At 39.5% G+C, this 20,181-nt stretch overlaps 1 protein-coding gene across 2 annotated transcripts in view; it reads left to right on the top strand.

Annotated features, from left to right (window-relative positions):
• LOC106093500 (serine/arginine repetitive matrix protein 1) overlaps positions 1 to 17,785 on the top strand; it is a 40,384-nt gene extending 22,599 nt beyond the window's left edge. Inside the window, exons 3-6 of one of the 2 annotated variants that reach the window (XM_013260562.2) lie at positions 13,101 to 13,459; positions 13,772 to 15,597; positions 15,677 to 16,206; positions 16,268 to 17,785. In XM_013260562.2, coding sequence (XP_013116016.1) covers positions 13,433 to 13,459; positions 13,772 to 15,597; positions 15,677 to 16,206; positions 16,268 to 17,700 — 3,816 coding nt within the window. In that variant the 5' untranslated portion in view covers positions 13,101 to 13,432 and the 3' untranslated portion in view covers positions 17,701 to 17,785. The remainder of the gene's footprint in view (positions 1 to 13,100; positions 13,460 to 13,771; positions 15,598 to 15,676; positions 16,207 to 16,267) is intronic. The other variant, XM_013260563.2, reaches the window with a different exon arrangement.
• Positions 17,786 to 20,181: the final 2,396 nt, after the last annotated feature.

The raw sequence follows: 20,181 nt of genomic DNA, 5'->3' as shown, positions 1-20,181 counted from the left end.
GGGCAGATTTTTCGAATTTTTTGAAGAAAAATGGAATTAAACGTCAGCTAACAGTGGAGTACACCCTGATTTACCAACTTCCTTGTGGGCGGAACTGATTAACACGTCAGTGTATATAAGAAACAGATGTCCGACAAATCTAAACAATGAAAAAACTCCTGAAGAAATATGGACTGGTAAGAAACCTTGCGTGAAACATTTACGCCAAATAGGATGTAAGGCTTTCGTTTTAAACAAGAAGTCCAAATCCAAATGGATTTATGGAGACGAGGCACTAAACAAGTTGTAAAAAGTCGTGACGTAAGATTCATTGAGAATGAATTGTACAAGAATGTGAACAAAACAAACAAAGAATTGTTTTATGAATTTGAAATCAAATCTCCAAAAATTGATAATGATGATCAACGATTCGATGATGATCGGTTATCCGATGATGTTGACCATGAGACGGATGACGAGTTTTCTGAGTGTGACAACTCGGAATTTTCAAATGAAGACCATAAAGCAGAGGCTTAGATCGTGGACGTTTAAAAAAAAAGATGAGTCGTCTAATATGGTTGATGAAAAATGTATGGACCCAAGATCAATAAATGAGGCTTTATCATCAAATCATGCAGATGAATGGCGTAAAGCAATTGAATCAGAATACGCGTCATTGATGAAGAATAATACCTGGACTTTGACAAACTTGCCTGAAGGAAGAAAAGCTGTCGGTTGCAAATGGGTTTTCAAGTCGAAAATAAAACCTGACGGGACAGTTTAAAAAACGAAAAGCGAGACTTGTAGCAAAAGGCTATACTCAAGTCATGGGCTTAGACTACGTTGATACATTTGCCCCAGTTGTAAGGCAAACTTCATTGCGATTGATTTATGCTTTGTCAGTGGAGCATAATCTTCAATTAAGACAATTGGATGTATCAACTGCTTTTCTAAATGGCACACTGGACGAAGAAATATACATGGAACAACCAGAGATGTTTGTTCAGGAGGCAACAAAACATAAAGTGTGTAAATTGCAAAAAGCCATCTATGGACTCAAACAATCAGGACGACAATGGTTTAAATGTATTGATGCTATAATTTTAGAGTTCGGATTACATCGATCAAACTATGACCAGTGCATTTATTATGTCCAAAGTGAAGATACACTTATGATTGTTGCACTATATGTAGACGATATAGTAATCGCAAGTAATAACCAAATGATGACCAAAAAATTTGTGAAGGCACTGCAATCTAAATTTGATATTCAAGACTTAGGCGTACCACAACATTGTATTGGTCTTAAAGTAAATGTAAAGCCAAATGAAGTATCGATTTCGCAGTCAGGATATATAAAGCAGTTAGTAAAGAAATACGGGCTAGAAAACTGCAAACCTGTGAAAATTCCTATGTCTGCAAATGTGAAACTAGAAAAGGACCCAAACAATGAAGAAGAAAGGGAAAAAGTGGATGAAAAAGTCTATCAAGAATTAATTGGTTATTTATTGTACGTAGCATTGCATAGTAGACCAGATATTGCATGTGCAGTTAACATATTATCGCAATTTTCAAAAGACCCCCGGAAACAACATTATAATGCTGCTTTGCAAGTAATAAGGTACTTGAGTACAACAAGGAATGCAGCAATAATATATAAAAAGAATTCGGCACCTCTCATGGGATTCTGTGACGCCAATTGGGCTCAAGATATCAATGATAGGAAATCTCAAACTGGGTTCTGTTTTCTCCTAGCAGGTGGAGCGGTCACCTGGGAATCCAAAAAACAAAAGGTGGTTGCACATTCTAGTGCTGAAGCGGAATATATAGCTTTGACTGAATCAGCTAAAGAAGCCTCATATTTAAGTTACATACTTGAAGAACTTGGATTATTCAATGGCAAACCAATAAAAATACATACTGATTCTCAAAGTGCGCAAAAAATGGCAGAGTTCGGTTCTCATCATTCTCGAACAAAACATATCCACTACAAGTATCATTATATTAAGGACACAATACAAAATGGAGTTGTTGAGCTGCGGTACTTGCCTACACAAGATATGTTGGCGGATGTTCTAACAAAACCAGTACCGAAACCAAAACATATTTATTGTTCTAATAATATGGGCATTAAACTTAATTGTTAAATTAATTATGTTGAGGAGGCATGTTGAAAATACTTTATGTTATTCTACTTTAGTTCAACATAATTAATTTGATTAAGTTACCTTAGTATTAATTGTTGTGTATTGAAAAAATAATTTTCATTTTCCATATCACTCTGTATACTGAATTTAAATAAAGCACACACATTTAAATTCCATTGCGTACATATTCTGTCTCAATAGAGACCGTGGCAATTTAACTGAAAAAACCATACTCCTTCCGGCACTGGACCGGCAATTGCGTATATTGCCGAACGGGAGAGTCCGGGGGGTCACATAGTCCGACAACGAGGACGCAATCCCATGGCATCCAGTTGTACGTACCGGATTGACCCGATGAATTCCTTCATCGGTAAGGGCTGCCGCCTGAGTGTACAACACACTGCTACAACTACATCAAGGACGCAGAAGGCGACGACGATGACCCATGTGACCCACTGCTGTGTATGTTCGCACAGCAGCTTGCAACATGTTCAGTGTGAGTATAGTCACGTAGTGACGTAAGGCCAGAGCAAGATCGGAAATGTACCCACTCCATGGACCGGTTACACCTCACCGACACCGATTAGTGATGAAGGCGGTTCTGGCATACCGAACAGAACCAGGGTCCTGGATTTTTTTCAATCCCGGCACGGACGGACCAGAAGCGTGCGGAGAAGGCACTCCGCGATGTACCTCTCCCATGACGAAAAAATGGACGAACACGTACACCTAGTTAACGACCAGCGGGACATATCTTGGGCAGAGCAGATTGAAGGCTCCACGTTTTGTACGGTGAATGAGGATGCACCCACTAGTATTACGAGGAGGTTTTGCAGCTCGCCAGACATTTCCATTGCATCCGCTGATCTCCTGAGCGACGTAACCAGGCAAGCCGTCAATTCTTTGGGATCAGGCCACCTCCCTATAATTCTCACCATCGACTTCATAACTTCTGAGCGCCGAACGTTTATCAATAAAAAGAAGGCCGATTGGGTCGGCGTCAGAGGACTAGCACCCCCCTCGGATGTGCTAGTTGACGATAGCAAATTCCGAGACATCATTAACGCAGCAGCCGCTCGCTTTATAACAGCCGTTCGAATACCTCAAGTGCAACCCAATTTCTTGGCGCAGGCAGTGATACTTGCAGACGAGCGTGATGTGATTCGTTGTACGGACCCCACTTACCTCAGAATCAGCGAGCTGAATCTGGAAATAAACAGGGTAGTCCACGAACATAGGCGGAATTTGTGGCTGGAACACTTGGAGCAATGTAACTTAGGCCCCGGCTTAGGCAAGCTGTGGTTTACTGTTAAGTTACCTTCGAACCCCGGTAGACGGGATGATTGGACCTCAGTCACTTTGGGCGACGTAACCGTGACTGATCCGAAGAGATGCGAGATGAGAGCCATTCGCCGTATCCGTGGTCTTTGAGCCGATGGACAGCCATCACAATTTAGCGAGGCGTTGGGCCCCGACGGAATCTCTACATTGATGTTAGAGAATCTGGATTTACCTGGAGTCGAGTACCTTACTACTGTCATCAACCTGTCTTTAAACACTCTTATAGTTCCCGACGTCTGGAAAATGGGCAGAGTGATCCCGCTACTGAAGCCTGGAAAGAACCCGAATTTGGGTGTCAACAATGGGTGGGAGGCCTGATGCCATGATCGTACAATAGTCCCCATATGATACGATCTCTATGCCGTCTGGAGGGGGTGGAATGGTGAATAGGTAGAGGTTAAGGTAGAGGTTATGATCGGCGAATGGAAATTCTCCTAAGAGGCTCGGGAGGAGTAATGCCTGAAGCGTCTTTGCTACTGGTGAAGGGAAGGGAGATCGGTCTGTACGACTCCCCCAAACTCGGGTCCTTTCCAGGCTTCAGTAGCGGGATCACTCTGCTCATTTTTCAGACATCAGGAACTATAAGAGTGCTGAGGACAGTGGTAATGTACTCAACTCCAGGTGAATCCAAATTTTTCAACATCAATGAAGAGATCCCGTCGGGTCCCAACGCGTTGGATGATTTGGCACAAAGGATGACACTCGTAACTTCGCCCACGGTAAATTGTAATGGCTGTCGATAGTGCTCACCGTGGCAATGAGACAACCTGCCCATAAACCGCATCAAGCTGTGACTTCTTCAAGCTGTGACTTCTTCTCTTTGATCTTCACTCCAAAATCGACAATTCTGCTTATTTACGTACCCATTGAGCCAAATATGAGCTTCGTGATAAACTATCTTAACAGAGCAAGCATTTTGATAATAAAATTCATTAATTTGCAAGCGCTATTCGTTTGTTCAGGGTTAAATTATAGACCAAACTGAAGATGTTTGACATTGAAACAAAACACGAAACGTGTGTGAGCTGTTTAAACAAGTGTTGCCAAAAAGATAATACCTAAAAAATCACCCTTTACAAGGAAACTTGGACTTTGACGGCAAACACCTTGAGAGCGTTGAATATCAGGCCGTGGTCCTCAAGAATGAATCCAAAGAAATTACGTTAACTGCGCTCAAATTAAAAGATGGGAAAGCTGAAACAATCGCAAAAGGACTCCAGAATATGTTAGATGAGTTCAACCTGTGGGGATCTATTGTGATGATCGGTGCCGATACTACAAGCGTGAATACCGGCAAGAAAACGGGTGTTTTAGTTCGACTGCAGCAAAGGTTCGAAGAAAAAGGCCACACCACACCCACGTTCATCATTTGCCAGTGCCATGTGCTGGATCGCGTTGTCATGGACGGTGAGTTCGACTAAAGCACTAAACATCGAGTACTTCTTTGTGCACGAATTGATGTGGCAAAACAAAACAACACAAATACACAACTGAAAATTAACATCTACCCGGCTTTTGTAAAAAATATGAATTTATTGAAAATAAAAAAAGTGCATGGTTACATTGCTTTTGTTGTGCTTGTCGTCCTCTGATTCTGAAAAGGACAATTACTTTGTGCGTATTCGCAGAGAAATGATAAATAACAAGTAAAAGCGTGCTAAGTTCGGCCGGGCCGAATCTTATATACCCTCCACTATGGATCGCATTTGTCGAGTTCTTTTGCCGGCATCTCTTCTTAGGCAAAAAAGGATATAAGAAAAGAGTTGCTCTGCTATTAAAACGATATCAAGATATGGTCCGGTTCGGACCACAATTAAATTATATGTTGGAGACCTGTGTAAAATGTCAGCCAATTCGCCCAATGAGCCCATTGGGGCTCACGAAGTAAAATAGAGAGAACGATTTATATGGGATCTGTGTCGGGCTATAGACCGATTCAGACCATAATAAACACGTTTGTTGATGGTCATGAGAGGATCCATCATACAAAATTTCAGGCATATCGGATAATAATTGCTACCTCTAGGGGTCAAGAAGTCAAGATCCCAGATCGGTTTATATGGCAGCTATATCAGGTTATGAACCGATTTGAACCTTATTTGACACAGTTGTTGAAAGTAAAAATAAAATACGTCATGCAAAATTTTAGCCAAATCGGATAGGATTGCGCCGTCTAGAAGCTCAAGAAGTCAAATCCCCAGAACTGTTTATATGACAGCTATATCAGGTTATAAACCGATTTCAACCATACTTGGCACAGTTGTTGGATATCATAACAAAATACTTCGTGCAAAAATTCATTAAAATCGGATAAGAATTGTGCCCTCTTGAGGCTCAAGAAGTCAAGACCCAAGATCGGTTTATATGGCAGCTATATCAGGTTATGGACCGATTTAAACCATACTTGGCAAAGTTTTTGGGTATCATAACAAAACACGTCGTGCGAAATTCCATTCTAATCGGATAAGAATTGCGCCCTCTAGAGGCTCAAGAAATCAAGACCCAAGATCGGTTTATATGGCAGCTTTATCAGGTTAAGGACCGATTTGAACTATACTTGGCACAGTTGTTGGATATCATAACAAAACACGTCGTGCAAAATTTCATTCCAATCGGATAAGAATTGCGCACTCTAGAGGCTCAAGAAGTCAAGACCCAAGATCGGTTTATATGGCAGCTATATCAGGTTATGGACCGATTTGAACCATACTTGGCACAGTTTTTGGATATCATAGCAAAACGCGTCGTGCAAAATTTCATTCTGATCGGATAAGAATTGCGCACGCTAGAGGCTCAAGAAGTCAAGACCCAAGATCGGTTTATATGGCAGCTATATCAGGTTAAGGACCGATTTGAACTATACTTGGCACAGTTGTTGGATATCATAACAAAACACGTCGTGCAAAATTTCATTCCAATCGGATAAAAATTGCGCACTCTAAAGGCTCAAGAAGTCAAGACCCAAGATCGGTTTATATGGCAGCTATATCAAAACATGGACCGATATGGCCCATTTACAATACCAACTGACCTACACTAATAAGAAGTATTTGTGCAAAATTTCAAGCGGCTAGCTTTACTCCTTCGGAAGTTAGCGTGCTTTCGACAGACAGACGGACGGACGGACAGACGGACGGACATGGCTAGATCGACATAAAATGTCGCGACGATCAAGAATATATATACTTTATGGGGTCTCAGACGAATATTTCGAGTAGTTACAAACAGAATGACGAAAATAGTATACCCCCCATCTTATGGTGGAGGGTATAAAAATGACCCAATGTCATTGGCGAATAAAGCGTACATAAATAATTTAAATAAAACATATTATTAATAACAAATGCATGTTATTTAGATTTACCGAGAAGCTGACAAACGGGAAGCTGATTCAAAGTACGAAAGTATGTGAAAATATTTTTGATTCCATTCACTTTTGCGCGATATGACCACCTGTTTCATTATCTTTTGTTCTGAGTCGTTAAAGAAACGAATTGCAGGCAGCAGAAATGTAATTTGCCGGGATGTTGGTCCATTCCTGTACAATGTATTCTTCAGCGCATCCATACGGGCATATTTTGCAGTCGTACAACACACTGCTTTAACGTACGAATGCAGGCACTCTGTCTATTGGAGAACTATGAAAGTGATAGGAGTAAATAAGTGATGCAGAGTTGATACATTTTATATTGGCTTGCCCAAAAAGTAATTGCTGATTTTTTAAAAGAAAGTAAATGCATTTTTAATAAACTTGAATGAATTTTAATCAAATATACCTTTTTACACTTTTTTTCTAAAGCAAGCTAAATATAACAGCTGATAACTGACAGAAGAAAGAATGCAATTACAGAGTTACAAGCTGTGAAAAAATTTGTCAACGCCGACTACATGAAAAATCCGCAATTACTTTTAGGGCAACCCAATACATTAATATTCGTACGTTCAAATGGTGTAATTTGAGATGCGTGGAAAAAAATTTTACTCGCTTTATGGAAAAATATCATTCAACCGTGACTCGTGAGTTTTTCGTGTTGTGAATGTTTCGTGAGTCGGCCGACACGGGATATCTATGAGTACCACACAGACTGGAATGCTTCTGAAGCCAAGAATGCGGCATATCGAGCAACCCTGCAATCAGTAGCAACGCGCCAGATGAAGGAGAGGTATCGGGAGAAGTCCGAAAATTCTGTCAAAGAATCAAACACCAAACCGATGGCTTTGATACAGGCACATCCTCCTGCAGATATATAGAGAAGGAAATCTGTAAACTGATACAGATAGTGTGCTGAGGATATCGAAAGAACATTTTACCTAGTTAGTAGTGTCCGACGATGGCGGCGAAGAGGATACCGCAGAACCAATCCCTGATTATGTTAATGTTAACCTCCTAGTCAGAAGGGGGTCCGATTAGCTGTGACCCGATTGAAGAACAACAAGACAGCAGAAGCCAACGGATTGCCCGCTGAACTCCTCCCCATCGCATACAATATACTCTCGAACGCACTGTGTGAAAGATTAAAACCTAAAGTCAACGAGGTAATTGGGCTCTATCAATGCGGTTTTAGATCTGGTATATCCACCACTGACCCGATATTCACACTGCGCCAAATCCTGGAAAAGACTCGCCAAGGACAAATCAACACCTACCATCTTTTTGTTGGCTACAAAGCAGCATTCGACAGCCATATACGTTCAAAGGTATTTCTAGCCATGTCTGAGTTTGGTATCCCTGCAAAATCAAATTAATAAGACTGCAAGATGACACTTGGTGATTCACGTTATTCAGTAAGAATAGAAAAGAAGCTCTCCGAACAATTCAATACCAAATGAGGTTCCAGACAAGAAGACAGCTTATCAAGTGATCTCTTTAATATCCTGCTAGAGAAGATGAAACGAGATGCAGATATGAGCAGATATAGCACACTACTCACAAGACAACATATGCTATTCGCTTATGCCGACATCATCGATATCATGGGTCGGTCACCGGAAGTAGGTACTGCAACCATTGAAAGAATCGAAAGAGAATCAGTGAAAATTGGTCTGGCAGTAAATGAAGATAAAACAAAATGGATGGATGGTATCATCTCCCAAACGGCTTGTATTATCGAGCAAATAAAGAAAATGGGAAAAGTTGGGAACCACAACTTTGACTAGTCAACAACTTTATTTACTTAGGCACCGCCGTTACCGAAACGAATGACACCAGTTTTGAAATAAAGCGAAGAACAAAACTGGGAAACAGATGCTCTTTGGATTGAGTAAGCAGTTTAGAAACAAAGCTACCTCTCGAAAGACGAATATCACACAATACAAGACACGGGTACTAACCGTGTTGTTATTTGGTTCCGAGGCATGGGTATTTGTGAAAGCAGACGAGGTAGTGCTTGGAGTGTTTGAGAGAAATATTCTTCGTAAAATGTATGGATCAAATTTTACCGCATACGTGAACGAGTAAAATGGTTCGAAATCTCTCTATTGTGAATTGTGTATCTCTTTATTGAACGGGAATTTATGAAATTTAGGAACGCGATTGTTTAAATCGATCATTACTTATAAAAACTTTGACATAAAAATGTATATACAAGTGACATAACATCCATTAAATACGAGATGACATTTCATTCGATACGAAAACGCACTCGATCCCGTATGCGGTAATTAGACCTCAGTTTGTATTGACGGAGAGTATCGGGGTCCTATGAACAACGAACTGTATGAGCTGTATGACGACGTCAGCATAGCTAAACGCATCAAAATACAACGGTTGCGTTGGCAAGGTCGTGTTATCAGAATGAATGAAGAACCGCGCAAATTAGAACGGCCAAAAGCCCGATGGAAAAAATCAAGTGAGAGACACCTCGAAACTTGGTCTCAAAGATTATGGAAGGAGCGAAGAAGAACGAGGCTCTTGGAACGCTATTCTACGTTTGGCTAATGGGACAAATGTTCTGTCATAGCCAATTAAAGTAAAGTAAGATTCGTGAGTCTTGCGTGAGTAAAATTTTTGTCTCATGAGCGTCCGTGGACGTGAGTCGTGCGTGTGTAACATTGTTTTCTCGTGAGCGTGAGTGGAAGATGATTCAAGCCAATCCCATGGCAACATGATTCAAGCCCACATCTCTATTTGAGATTGAGGGCCCACCAAAAGGTGTCAAACCCTTCAGTGCCCTGAACGATGACATATTTTTGCGTTTTGTTTACAATTCGGCAATTGATTTACGTTCGTTTGCAAATTGGCACAGAGGCGGTAGCAAATAATTTATATTTATATAAACTAACCGACAAATGACTTACATGCACCTAGAAGGCTCAATAATTAAATTAAATTGAAATTTACTTTACCAAGTATTTTTACCATTCCAATTTGGTTGGAAATTGGGGGCCTATTTTATCCTATTGTTTTGCCATCTAATTGATACATCGAAATTTGGTAAATGCCAATGAATAGCCTAAAATTACGAATACATGCATTTGTATTCCAACTTCCAAATACTTTTTCGTTACGATTCAGACATTTTGAAAAAAAGCTTATCGTAAATATTACCTTATTACATAATACAGGTTGAACCCTACAAGAAAATTATCCTTAACGAAGGTAAAGATAATGAATGAATTTTCTTGTAGGACAAAAATATTGACTTCGATAAAGTTTATTACTCGGTTGAAATTAATAAACGTATTGTATTGTATTATTAAATAAACTACTAATTTAAAAATTTTAAATTCGATTTTACATGCACGAATGAATATTTCTAAATTTTAAACTAAAATTAGAACTTAGATTGTTATTGAGTACGTGGGCTGTCTCAATTGTCTGGGAATGATCTTAAATCATGACCTGCGGTATGACGTACATATCAATTCTGTTATTTCTAAATTTAATTACACTTTGCGTAAGCTTTATGATATGGAGCTCAGCCTTTCATTGCCAATGAGGAAGGCATTAGTAAATGCCCTTCTTATGCCCAAAATTTTGTTTTGTTGTGCTAAGATTTATTGTGGAAAGAAAGCTGCGTCTCGTGTTTAACAGAGCAGTAAGATTTGTGTTTCATGTTGGTGTTCGCCAACATATTACCCCGTTTGTTCTATATTTTTTGGGTTGCTCCTTTATTGATTTTCTAAGTATTCGTGCTTTGCTGTTTTTTGACAAAATATACAAAAATCTGCACCCTGAATTTTTAGTTGAGCTGTTCACTTTTTGCAGATCTGTAAGAAACCCGTAGCTTAGAATACCTACACTTACCCCTTCATTAGAACGATCTTTTCACGTCAGAGTAGCTCGGCTTTTGCATTTAAAACCTTAGACATTTCAACTTTCCCATATATACATTTCGTACTGAACTATACAACTTCTTTAGTCCGGCGTAATAATTTGATAGATCTTATAACATTTTTATTGCATTTATAAACATAAGCAAAGACTTCCATACAATTGTTTTCATCTTTTAAACTATGTTTTTTTAAACGAGTTGAACTGATAAAGTATTGTTGTAAAAGTTTTGTAAATTCAGAAGTTTAATTTTAAGAATTTTTAAGTAATGTTAACTTCTTATTGTTTTTATTATTAATTATTATTGGTAGTGTTTGTTTAATTTAGGAGGAGATTAACTGCTTTTGAGTAGTATTTAATTCTTGATTTATTTAAAAAAAAAAATTTAATGTCAACTTTTATTATATGTGCTATAAATTATTATTGGTAATATTAGTTAAAAAAACTTTTATGACTTGTTAATTTTGTAGTGTTTTAGTCATATATGGTCTAACGACTTGACCAATAAATGAGCAAATTAAATTAAATTAGAACTAAATTGTATGACAGAGAATACATTTTTTCTAAAATATTCTCTGAGATTTAGATTTATATGTTTGTAACTCAATGGAATAAAGAATTGGGTAGTTTGAAAGTAATAGACATCTAAAAATCATTTAGCGGATCCCAGTTTCGACCTCAGGATCTTCGTTATGTAAGGCAGTAGCACATGCTCCACAGTCCCACAGCTTCTGTCAATTTTATTGCAAAATGATATTTCACATCTATGTTGAAGATATTACGAGGGTTGCAATCTGTCAGCTGAGAGTTCTATCGTAAAGCTTGACATTTTTGAGGTTATACGTACTCAATACGTTCTGACATACGAGCGCTATTTGTGTTGTTTACAGTAACTTGAAAGATTCATCTCGCCCAAAAAATGGAATTAAATTGTGAACATTTTCGTGTGATTTTTTTACAACTTTCGACGTGGATTAACTCAACAACAGTGCATCGATGAACTTAATTCAATTTTTTTCGATGAAGCTCCATCAAGAACCAGTGTTTATCGATGGTATCGTGAATTCAACCGAGGACATAGTTCACTCCTAGACGTATTTCGTGAAGGTGGTCCAAAATCAGTTGTTGTTCCAAAAACCATAGTTGCTATGCTCTAACTGATTTTGCAAAATCGTCACCGCGTTCGATCCCACACAATTTGTCATTCGCTTAAAAAAAGGCTCATTGATTGGTCGAAGGAAATTCTCAAAAACTACGAATCGACTGCATTTTGAGCACACAAAATATTGATTTGATGAGTCAACCGCCGTATAGTCCTGACTTGACACCGAATGACTTCTTTTAGTTCCCGTACGTAAAAAGTAAAAAGGTCAACTTGACGAAGCGGTTGATGCGTTCAGAATTCATGTTTTGGGGATAACTGAATCAGAGTGGTAAAAGTGCTTCGACAATTGGTTCAAACGCATTCAAAAGCGTATATATCTTAATGGAGAATATTTTGAAGATCAATAAAGCGGTTTTCGATGATTAATATTTGTTTTTGTGTTCTTTAATCCCGATATATAAAAGGCAACCCTTGCCTATATTGCACATGAATCTTATTGCAAAATGTTATTTCACATCTATGTTGAGTATATTATGTCTATATATCAAATCAATCTTCGATCGAAAAGGCTTTTTGTGAATGTATAGAGGTTTTGCTAAACTTTCGGCTAAGACGAAAGATAAGTTTTATTACGCCTTCCAATGTGGGATAGCGGGTTAAATTTAATATTTAAGTTCCTATGCTTTTTATACCCTCCACCATAGGATGATGGTATACTAATTTCGTCATTCAGTTTGTAACACATCGAAATATATCTGAGACCCAAAAAAGTATATATATCCCTTGACATTCTGAGTCGATTTTGCCATGTCCGTCCATCTGTCGAAAGCATGGTAACTTTCGAAGGAATAAATCTAGGCGGTTGAAATTTTGCATGATCTCGGATCTTGACTTCTTGAGCCTCTAAGGGACAATTCTTGTCCGATTTGTCCGAAATTTTGTATGAGTAGTTTTGTTATGCCTTCCAACATCTGTGCTAAGTATGGTCAAAATCGATTCATAACCTATGATATGAATGAAATGCTAATTACGAATTTGAGAAAAGTTGCCCCTGTTCCATAATGGAATGTTCATGGGCAAATTTGCATTTGCAATTACAAGTTTAAGCCATATTCTACATTTTCACCATAAATGTATAGAATCAAATGAAAAATTAAGTAATCGATTTGCAGTCATGGTGAAAATGCATGTGTATGTACCTACTAAAGTAACCCACTTCATTACAATGTGTATTAAATTTATGTTCTAATTTTAGGTGACCAGTGAAAATCTAGCTATATTTCGCTGCGACTTACCAGAATCTGTGATGGGAATCAATCCCATGACCATTACGGCCTTTTGTGTGTGTGCGAGTTGGCAGGACCATGGTCAGTTGTGTTGCTGGCAATTTGGCTTATATACATACATAAATCTCAATACTTCAAGTAAATCTTTGGCCGTCATCATGCACACCAGCCAATTGCATGTACTTCAAATATTTTCACATATCTCTATCCGAATAGAATGGGGAGTGGTCAACTTTCCTACAATGATACCATTTCCACTATACCTGTTTAGAGCTTGGCAACAGTTTTACCTTCAATTCCAATGCTTATAACACATCTATTTCAAACGGTAGGTCAGCTCTATCAATTAATATACCAGATGTTATGCAACAAAAGTTCCTTGATAAATGATAAAAAAGAAACAAACGGAATTATATGTCAATGGGCCCTTATAAAAGACTATATCAGTTATGACGCAGAATAAGGTCTGAAGCCTTGACACTTGCGAAAAGCATTGAATAATGTCTTGGTTAAACAGATGGAAACATAGATGTACTTTCTGAACATTCCTAAACTAGTGAATAAAGCTTCTTTCTTTCTCAGAAATTTTGAATTTCAGTAATTTCTCTATGAATGTATAATCTTACTTTTCTGCTTTTAGGGCACCACACAACAACAGGACACCCGCTTCAGCGACAAGGAAAAGAAACTTATGAAGCAAATGAAATTTGGCGACTGTCTTAACAAACGGGTCGACATGTCCAAAGTAAAATTGGATGTCTTACGGCCGTGGATCAGCAAAAAAATTACCGAAATTTTGCACATTGAAGATGATGTTGTCGCTGAGTTTGTATACAATCAACTGGAGGAGGATAAGTTTCCTTGCCCCAAGAAAATGCAGATAAATATGACAGGGTTTTTAAATGGGCCAAATGCCCGACAGTTTATGGGAGAATTGTGGGCTCTATTGTTATCGGCTCAGGAAAGTGATACTGGCATACCCGCTGAATTTATACAGCAGAAAAAAGACGAAATACTAAAAAGAGATGAGGAAAATAGATACCGTGATAGAAATGATAGATCGCGTTCACAGTCAAGATCACGGTCTGGCCGTTCTCGATCGCGTTCACGTTCCCGTGAGCGCAATAGGCGTGGCCGAGGAGGATCTCGTGGTTCTGGCGGGGGTAGTAAAGAACGAACACTAACACAAAAGGAGCGAGAACAACAACTGCCCCCAAGTACCTTAAGTGCCATAGAACAGGTGAGGTCACAGCTTTCGGCTAAAAATAACTCTTCCAATTCAGATGAACGAAAAAACAAAGAGAACAATGAAAAATCTACAAATAACTCTGATTCTGTAAAGGATAAAAAGGAGAGATCACGCTCCAAGTCGAGAGAGAAAAAGGCAGTAAGTAAGGAAAGGTCGCCAAGGCGTGCGAGATCTCCACGTAAAAGTTCGAGAGATCGGTCTAAACAGAGGGATCGTTCTCCCCGTGATCGTCCATCACCCTCACGTAACAAACGTAATGATTCCCGAGAAAAGGATCGTAGGCGTTCTTCGAGGTCCCCAAGACGACGATCGCAGGAACGCCAAAGGAAGCGATCGCGATCTAAGGATCGTAATCCACGTCGCCAGAAGTCAAGGTCAGCTTCAGCTCCACCAAAACGACGTGAGCGCTCCAGATCTAGAAATCGAAAGTCTCGCTCTAGATCTATGGATAAGAAAAACCCAAGTCCTCCACCTCGTAAATCAGTGTCGCCTAGACGCAGGAGATCGGGAACTCGTGATTCAAATCCGGCACAAAATGGCCACGAAAAAAAGAATTCTGTTCCCAAAAACCCCCGAAATCCTTTTGCCACCAAATCCGTTCAAAATAAACGCTCGTTCTCTCGTAGTCGAAGCTGTAGTAGATTATCACTGGAACGTAAGCCTAAACCCCGATCTCCACAGCGTGTATCTCCATCTAGATCGCGTTCCCGTTCACGTACCCGGACTCGATCACGGTCCCGTAGCCGATCTATAACACGCTCAAGAAGTGCACGCTCACGAACCCGCTCACGTACTCGTACACGAACTAGGTCGCGTAGCCTACGTTCTCGTACACGCTCACGTTCGTCTCACATTTCAAATCATAAACGCATTATGAAGCGTTCCCGTTCACGGTCTGCAAGTCGCTCTCGTTCCCACGGAACGCCGCAAGATAACTTTGAGCTTAAACGCAATAAAAATAGTGTGCAAAATAAGCGTCAATATCGAAACAATAGAGACTCATCGGCCAGTTCATATGATCGTGAAATGGGCGTTGGTAGAGGCGGGGGCGCAAAAAGAGGCGACTCTAGGACCAGAGGCAGAGGTGGTTATATGCATAATCGCCGACGTACGCCGCCTCGTTTTGAAGATAGGCGTCAGCAACGTTCTCGATCGCGAAGAAGATCACGCTCACGCCCTCGTTCATTTTCTCGCAACCGTTCTAGGTCTCCCAGGAGGTAAGAATCGTTCATTTAAATGGCATTATAAATTCCATAATGAATTTAACATTTTTATTGAAATATTTTATTATTTAAGATTCAATCGCAGACGCTCTCCTGGAAACTTCCGAGGTAATAATCGTGGCAATCGAGGTGGCGGCCGTATGAACCAATGGATCCGCCGAAGTCAGAGTAGAGATAGAGGTGGTATGGCAGGCGGTAGGGGTGCCATGGGCGGCGGTGGTAACCGATTTGATCGACGCTCGCCTCAGAGACGATTCTCGCGAGAAAGACGGATGTCTCCGATTCAAAATCAATATCGCAAATTTTCACCACAAAAACGCTTTTCGCCCCAAAGACCTTCTAGAGACAGGCGTAACACCTCATTAGAACGTCGTCCAACATCTCCTGTAAGGGTGTCGCCAAAGCCTAGCAAGAGCCGCCGTTCAAAATCGACCAGTACAAATTGGGAAGAAGATGGACAATCAGATGAAATTGTAGTTGTTCCGACAAGTGTGTTTGGACGAGCCATTGACACTAAATTATCACCGAAGAAACCTTCCACCAGCAAGAAATCAATCGACAAACATCGTCGCGAATCTAATAGATCACGCGGTGAAAGTACAGGTAATAAGAAAAGCAACAAAAAAGCAATGCCACATTTCATAATTATATTTTTTCATCTTAGGTCGATCATCGGTAGAATATTGTGCACCTCCAGTTAGACTTATCGATTTATCGCGTGAAGAAACAAATGAAAAACAGTCCCACAAGTCATCGAGACAAGATCCTCCACCACATCAATATAAGTCTAAACCAGAACCACCACCTGCTAATGATGAAATCCCGAAAACGAAGAAATCAGCTCCTCTACCCCCTGCACGTCGCGATCGCTACAGTGTTAGTTTATCCAGAACTCCCTCACCGTTCCTTAAACCACATGAACGCAAGCAGGCCGCAGCCGCGGCTGTAGCAGCTGTATTAGAAGTTGCAGTAGCCTCAAATCAAAAGAAAACCCCGGCCGACAAAAAATTTGTCAAAAAAGCAAAACAAGAAAGCGATTCAAGTTCCTCTGATAGCTCAGACGATAGTGATGAAAGTGATGATGATGATGACAGTTCAGATGATGAACAACAGAGAAGTAAAAGGCGCAAGGAGAAAGAAAAGGCGCACAATAATAAGTCACAAAAAGAATCTAGTAATAAAAAAACAGCCGTGGTGATTGTGGACAAAATTAAGGACAAATCTAGTAAAACAGAAAATGTTGTTAAGTCCGTCGGCCGTAAGACACAGTCCTCATCGAGTGGTAGTGACTCTGAAGACAGCGAAGATGAAAAGCATAGACGAAAGAAGGCAAAAATGACTGCAGCAAAAGCTACAACCAATAATAAGGAGACAAAAGCTTCGCATACGGTCCCTGACGACGAAGACAGAAAACGCGACAAATTGAAATTGGAGGTGGCAGATAAACGCAAACAAGCGACTGCTTCAGATATGGCGCACTCCACATCATCGTCCTCCAACAAACGCTCCAAATCCAGCGCTGAAAACACCAACGCAGCATCGTCCTCCGTATCCAAGAAATTGCAAAAATCAGAACAGAAGAGGCAAAAGTCAGATTCGGAGACCGAGGAAAATGAACGAATGGATCTAGAGGTGAAGTCGAAGCTAGGGGGCTCCTTTACCTCGTCGCGCAAAAGAACGCATTCGGCGTCGGTAACCAGTCATAAGAAATCCAGAAATGACTCCTCTGAATCTGATGATCAACAAGCGGTGGCAAAGAAAAAACGAAAGAAGTCCAAAAAATCTTCTAAACGCAATTCCGACGACAGTTCTTCAGATTCCGATGATGAGTCGAGTAAAAAGAAGAAGCATAAGAAACACAAGAAGCACAGCAGCAAGAAAAGCAAAAAACACAAGAAACACAAGAAGAGGAGTAAGAAGGCTGATACATCATCTAGCAGTGATGATGACAACGCTACCGAGATGAATTACAAAAAAGATGACAAGGGGTCGTCAAGGGCCACTGCTACCGCCTCACTACTACTTGGTGGTGTAAATGAAGATCTAGAAAAACAATTAAGGGAAAGGGCTCTAAAATCGATGAAGAAATTAGATTAGTGTAACTTTATGCATTAGAAACACTCACACACTTACACACTCATACAAAACACCCTCCCTGAAAACAAGAAATAATGGCAAATCACATATTTGTTTGATTTTGCTAAATGCGTTTTGCTTTGTTTTATATCCAGTTCTAAAGATAATATAAACTAAAAGCATCAACAAAACACAACAACCAAACAGATAAATAGCCGATAATTCAGCGGTCATTCAGTCATGCGTGCTAATGCATGATTGATATGATATTAAAATATTTTAAATTGAGTATTCAGTACCATTTCTTACAACACAGCTCTTTCTCAATTATCACATTAACAGACACATAAAAAATCACGCCATTTCATGAACGAAATGTTCAAAGTGTAAGGTAATGACTTAGGATCCAACAAATACGTCGATCTCAATGTAAAAATAACAGCGTACCGCCAGTTGGTATATGGTCAATGTACAAATTTCGAGCGCAAATCACTATGTAATTTCGTAATGTGATGTAGTATAACTCTGGTGTACTTTACATTTTGAATACAACATTGACGTGTTTTATGGCGGGGGACCTTTAATAAAGAAACCATTTTTCTAATTCAACCATACATCTCATCTTTCATAGACCCAGTTGTAGTCAACGTGGTTTTTACTATGCGTTTACTTTAAAATTTTCTTTTAAAGAAAATATTATTGCAAGGGCTCTCCGAAATACTTTACCTGCTCCATCTCGACTCCCCCACTTTAAGCCATTAAGTAAATTATCATTTATTTTCAACGTTGATCAATGTTTGTTGTTAAATGGTTTTATTTTCTCTCTCTCCCACTTCCTAATATATATCTACTTTATTTTGCATTGGTTCAGACCCCTCGCTTAGTCCCTCAGCAAAGTCGAACTTTTTATATACATTTATTAACAACAACAACAATGAAGAATTTTCATTTGTTTAGTTTTTAAATTTTAAGTAGTTTCATAACTTAATAATAAAATAAAACGTCTTTATATAAACAAAATAATATAATAATTATTAATAATAATAAAATAATGCATACATAAAATACAGAAATATGTATTTACTCCATATATACCCTCCCCCCCCCCCCCCCCCACACACACACTCCCATGTTTGAGCATATGTAATTTAAGGAGAGTTAATTACCAATATATTAATACATATACATACATGTGAAAACGAACAGAAAGATATAAAACCCGGAAACAAAATTGGAAAACAATTTGAGAGAAAAGAATAATAAAGATATAAGAAAAATCAATAGCGTTGTTTGTGATTTATACCAAAAGATGGGCACTTAAAGCGATATAAGAAATATTTTCAAAGACATTCACCCTTAAGTTTTTGTTCGTGTTTTGTTTTTCATTTAGATATATCAAATCTTGAAAATGCATTTTATATCGATGAATAAATAAAAAGAAAAAAAGAACGGAAAGACCTCGAGCTTGAATTAGAACAATATAAAATTGAATACAAAAAGGTCGAGTAGGAACTAATCAACAAAATTGTAAGATAAGCCCCATATTCTTTATAAACATATGTGTGATGAACGTAATAACTGCCAATAACTTATACTACAATACATTAATCTTACTTTAACCTTAATTGGCAATGACAGAACAGTAGCCGAACGTAGAATAGCGTTCCAAGCGCTATGCGAGGTGTCTCTCACCGCTTGATCTTTCCATGGGGCTTTTCGCCATCCCGGTTTGCGTGTACCATCGTGATGGCCTTCAAAAGACTTTTTCGCTGAAGCTTCTTCTTTCATTTTGACAACATGACCTAGCCAACGCAACCGTTGTATTTTGATACGTTTAACTATGCTAAACCTCGACTGGTGGATTGGCTTCTCCAGGCTCCACTAGCCGACAGACGACTGGTAAGCAGGGGCTCTTGACGAAGACACCTGGTCCGAGTCTAAAGGACAAGGCCGAAACTATTCCTTCTGCACATGCCTATAATTTGACAGGCCATCGGCCTTCCCCGCCAAACCAACACGCTCTTTAAGAGGTTGGACTAATAGAAGACGCATCGCTCTCAGGTTTATTGAGAGGCTTGGTGCGAATGATCCTAAGACTCTTACTGATATTTCCTAAATTGGGCTCGGGGCATCCCATGCCTAAAAGAACTAGGGCGAACAACAGTAAGATGGGTCCAAGAACCTTTGTCGCTAGGGACAGTTTGGTGATGGCAGTTGTCGACGAGGGAGAAGAACAGGGCTGCATACCCAGGAATAATTGGAGTGGGATTGTCAATGCACTGTCATCAGTATACTCCGATATCCTTGCGGAATTTCCTGGGTCTCCTCCAGTTTGTGACGATACAGGCTGGTATCGAGGCCGATACAGACTAATTGCCTTCGGCGATCAACGCTCAATTGAAATGTATCGTTGTACGCTAAAAAAGATTGGTGAGATCTGGCCAGGTGCTGCACTAGATTTAGTCAAGAAATAAGATATTCCTTCTCGACCAATGGCGCATG

This window comes from Stomoxys calcitrans, chromosome 1, assembly GCF_963082655.1.
Source record: "Stomoxys calcitrans chromosome 1, idStoCalc2.1, whole genome shotgun sequence".
Lineage (NCBI taxonomy): Eukaryota > Metazoa > Arthropoda > Insecta > Diptera > Muscidae > Stomoxys > Stomoxys calcitrans.
The sequence above is the reverse complement of the archived record's forward strand: the minus strand, read 5'-3'. Positions and strand labels throughout refer to the sequence as shown.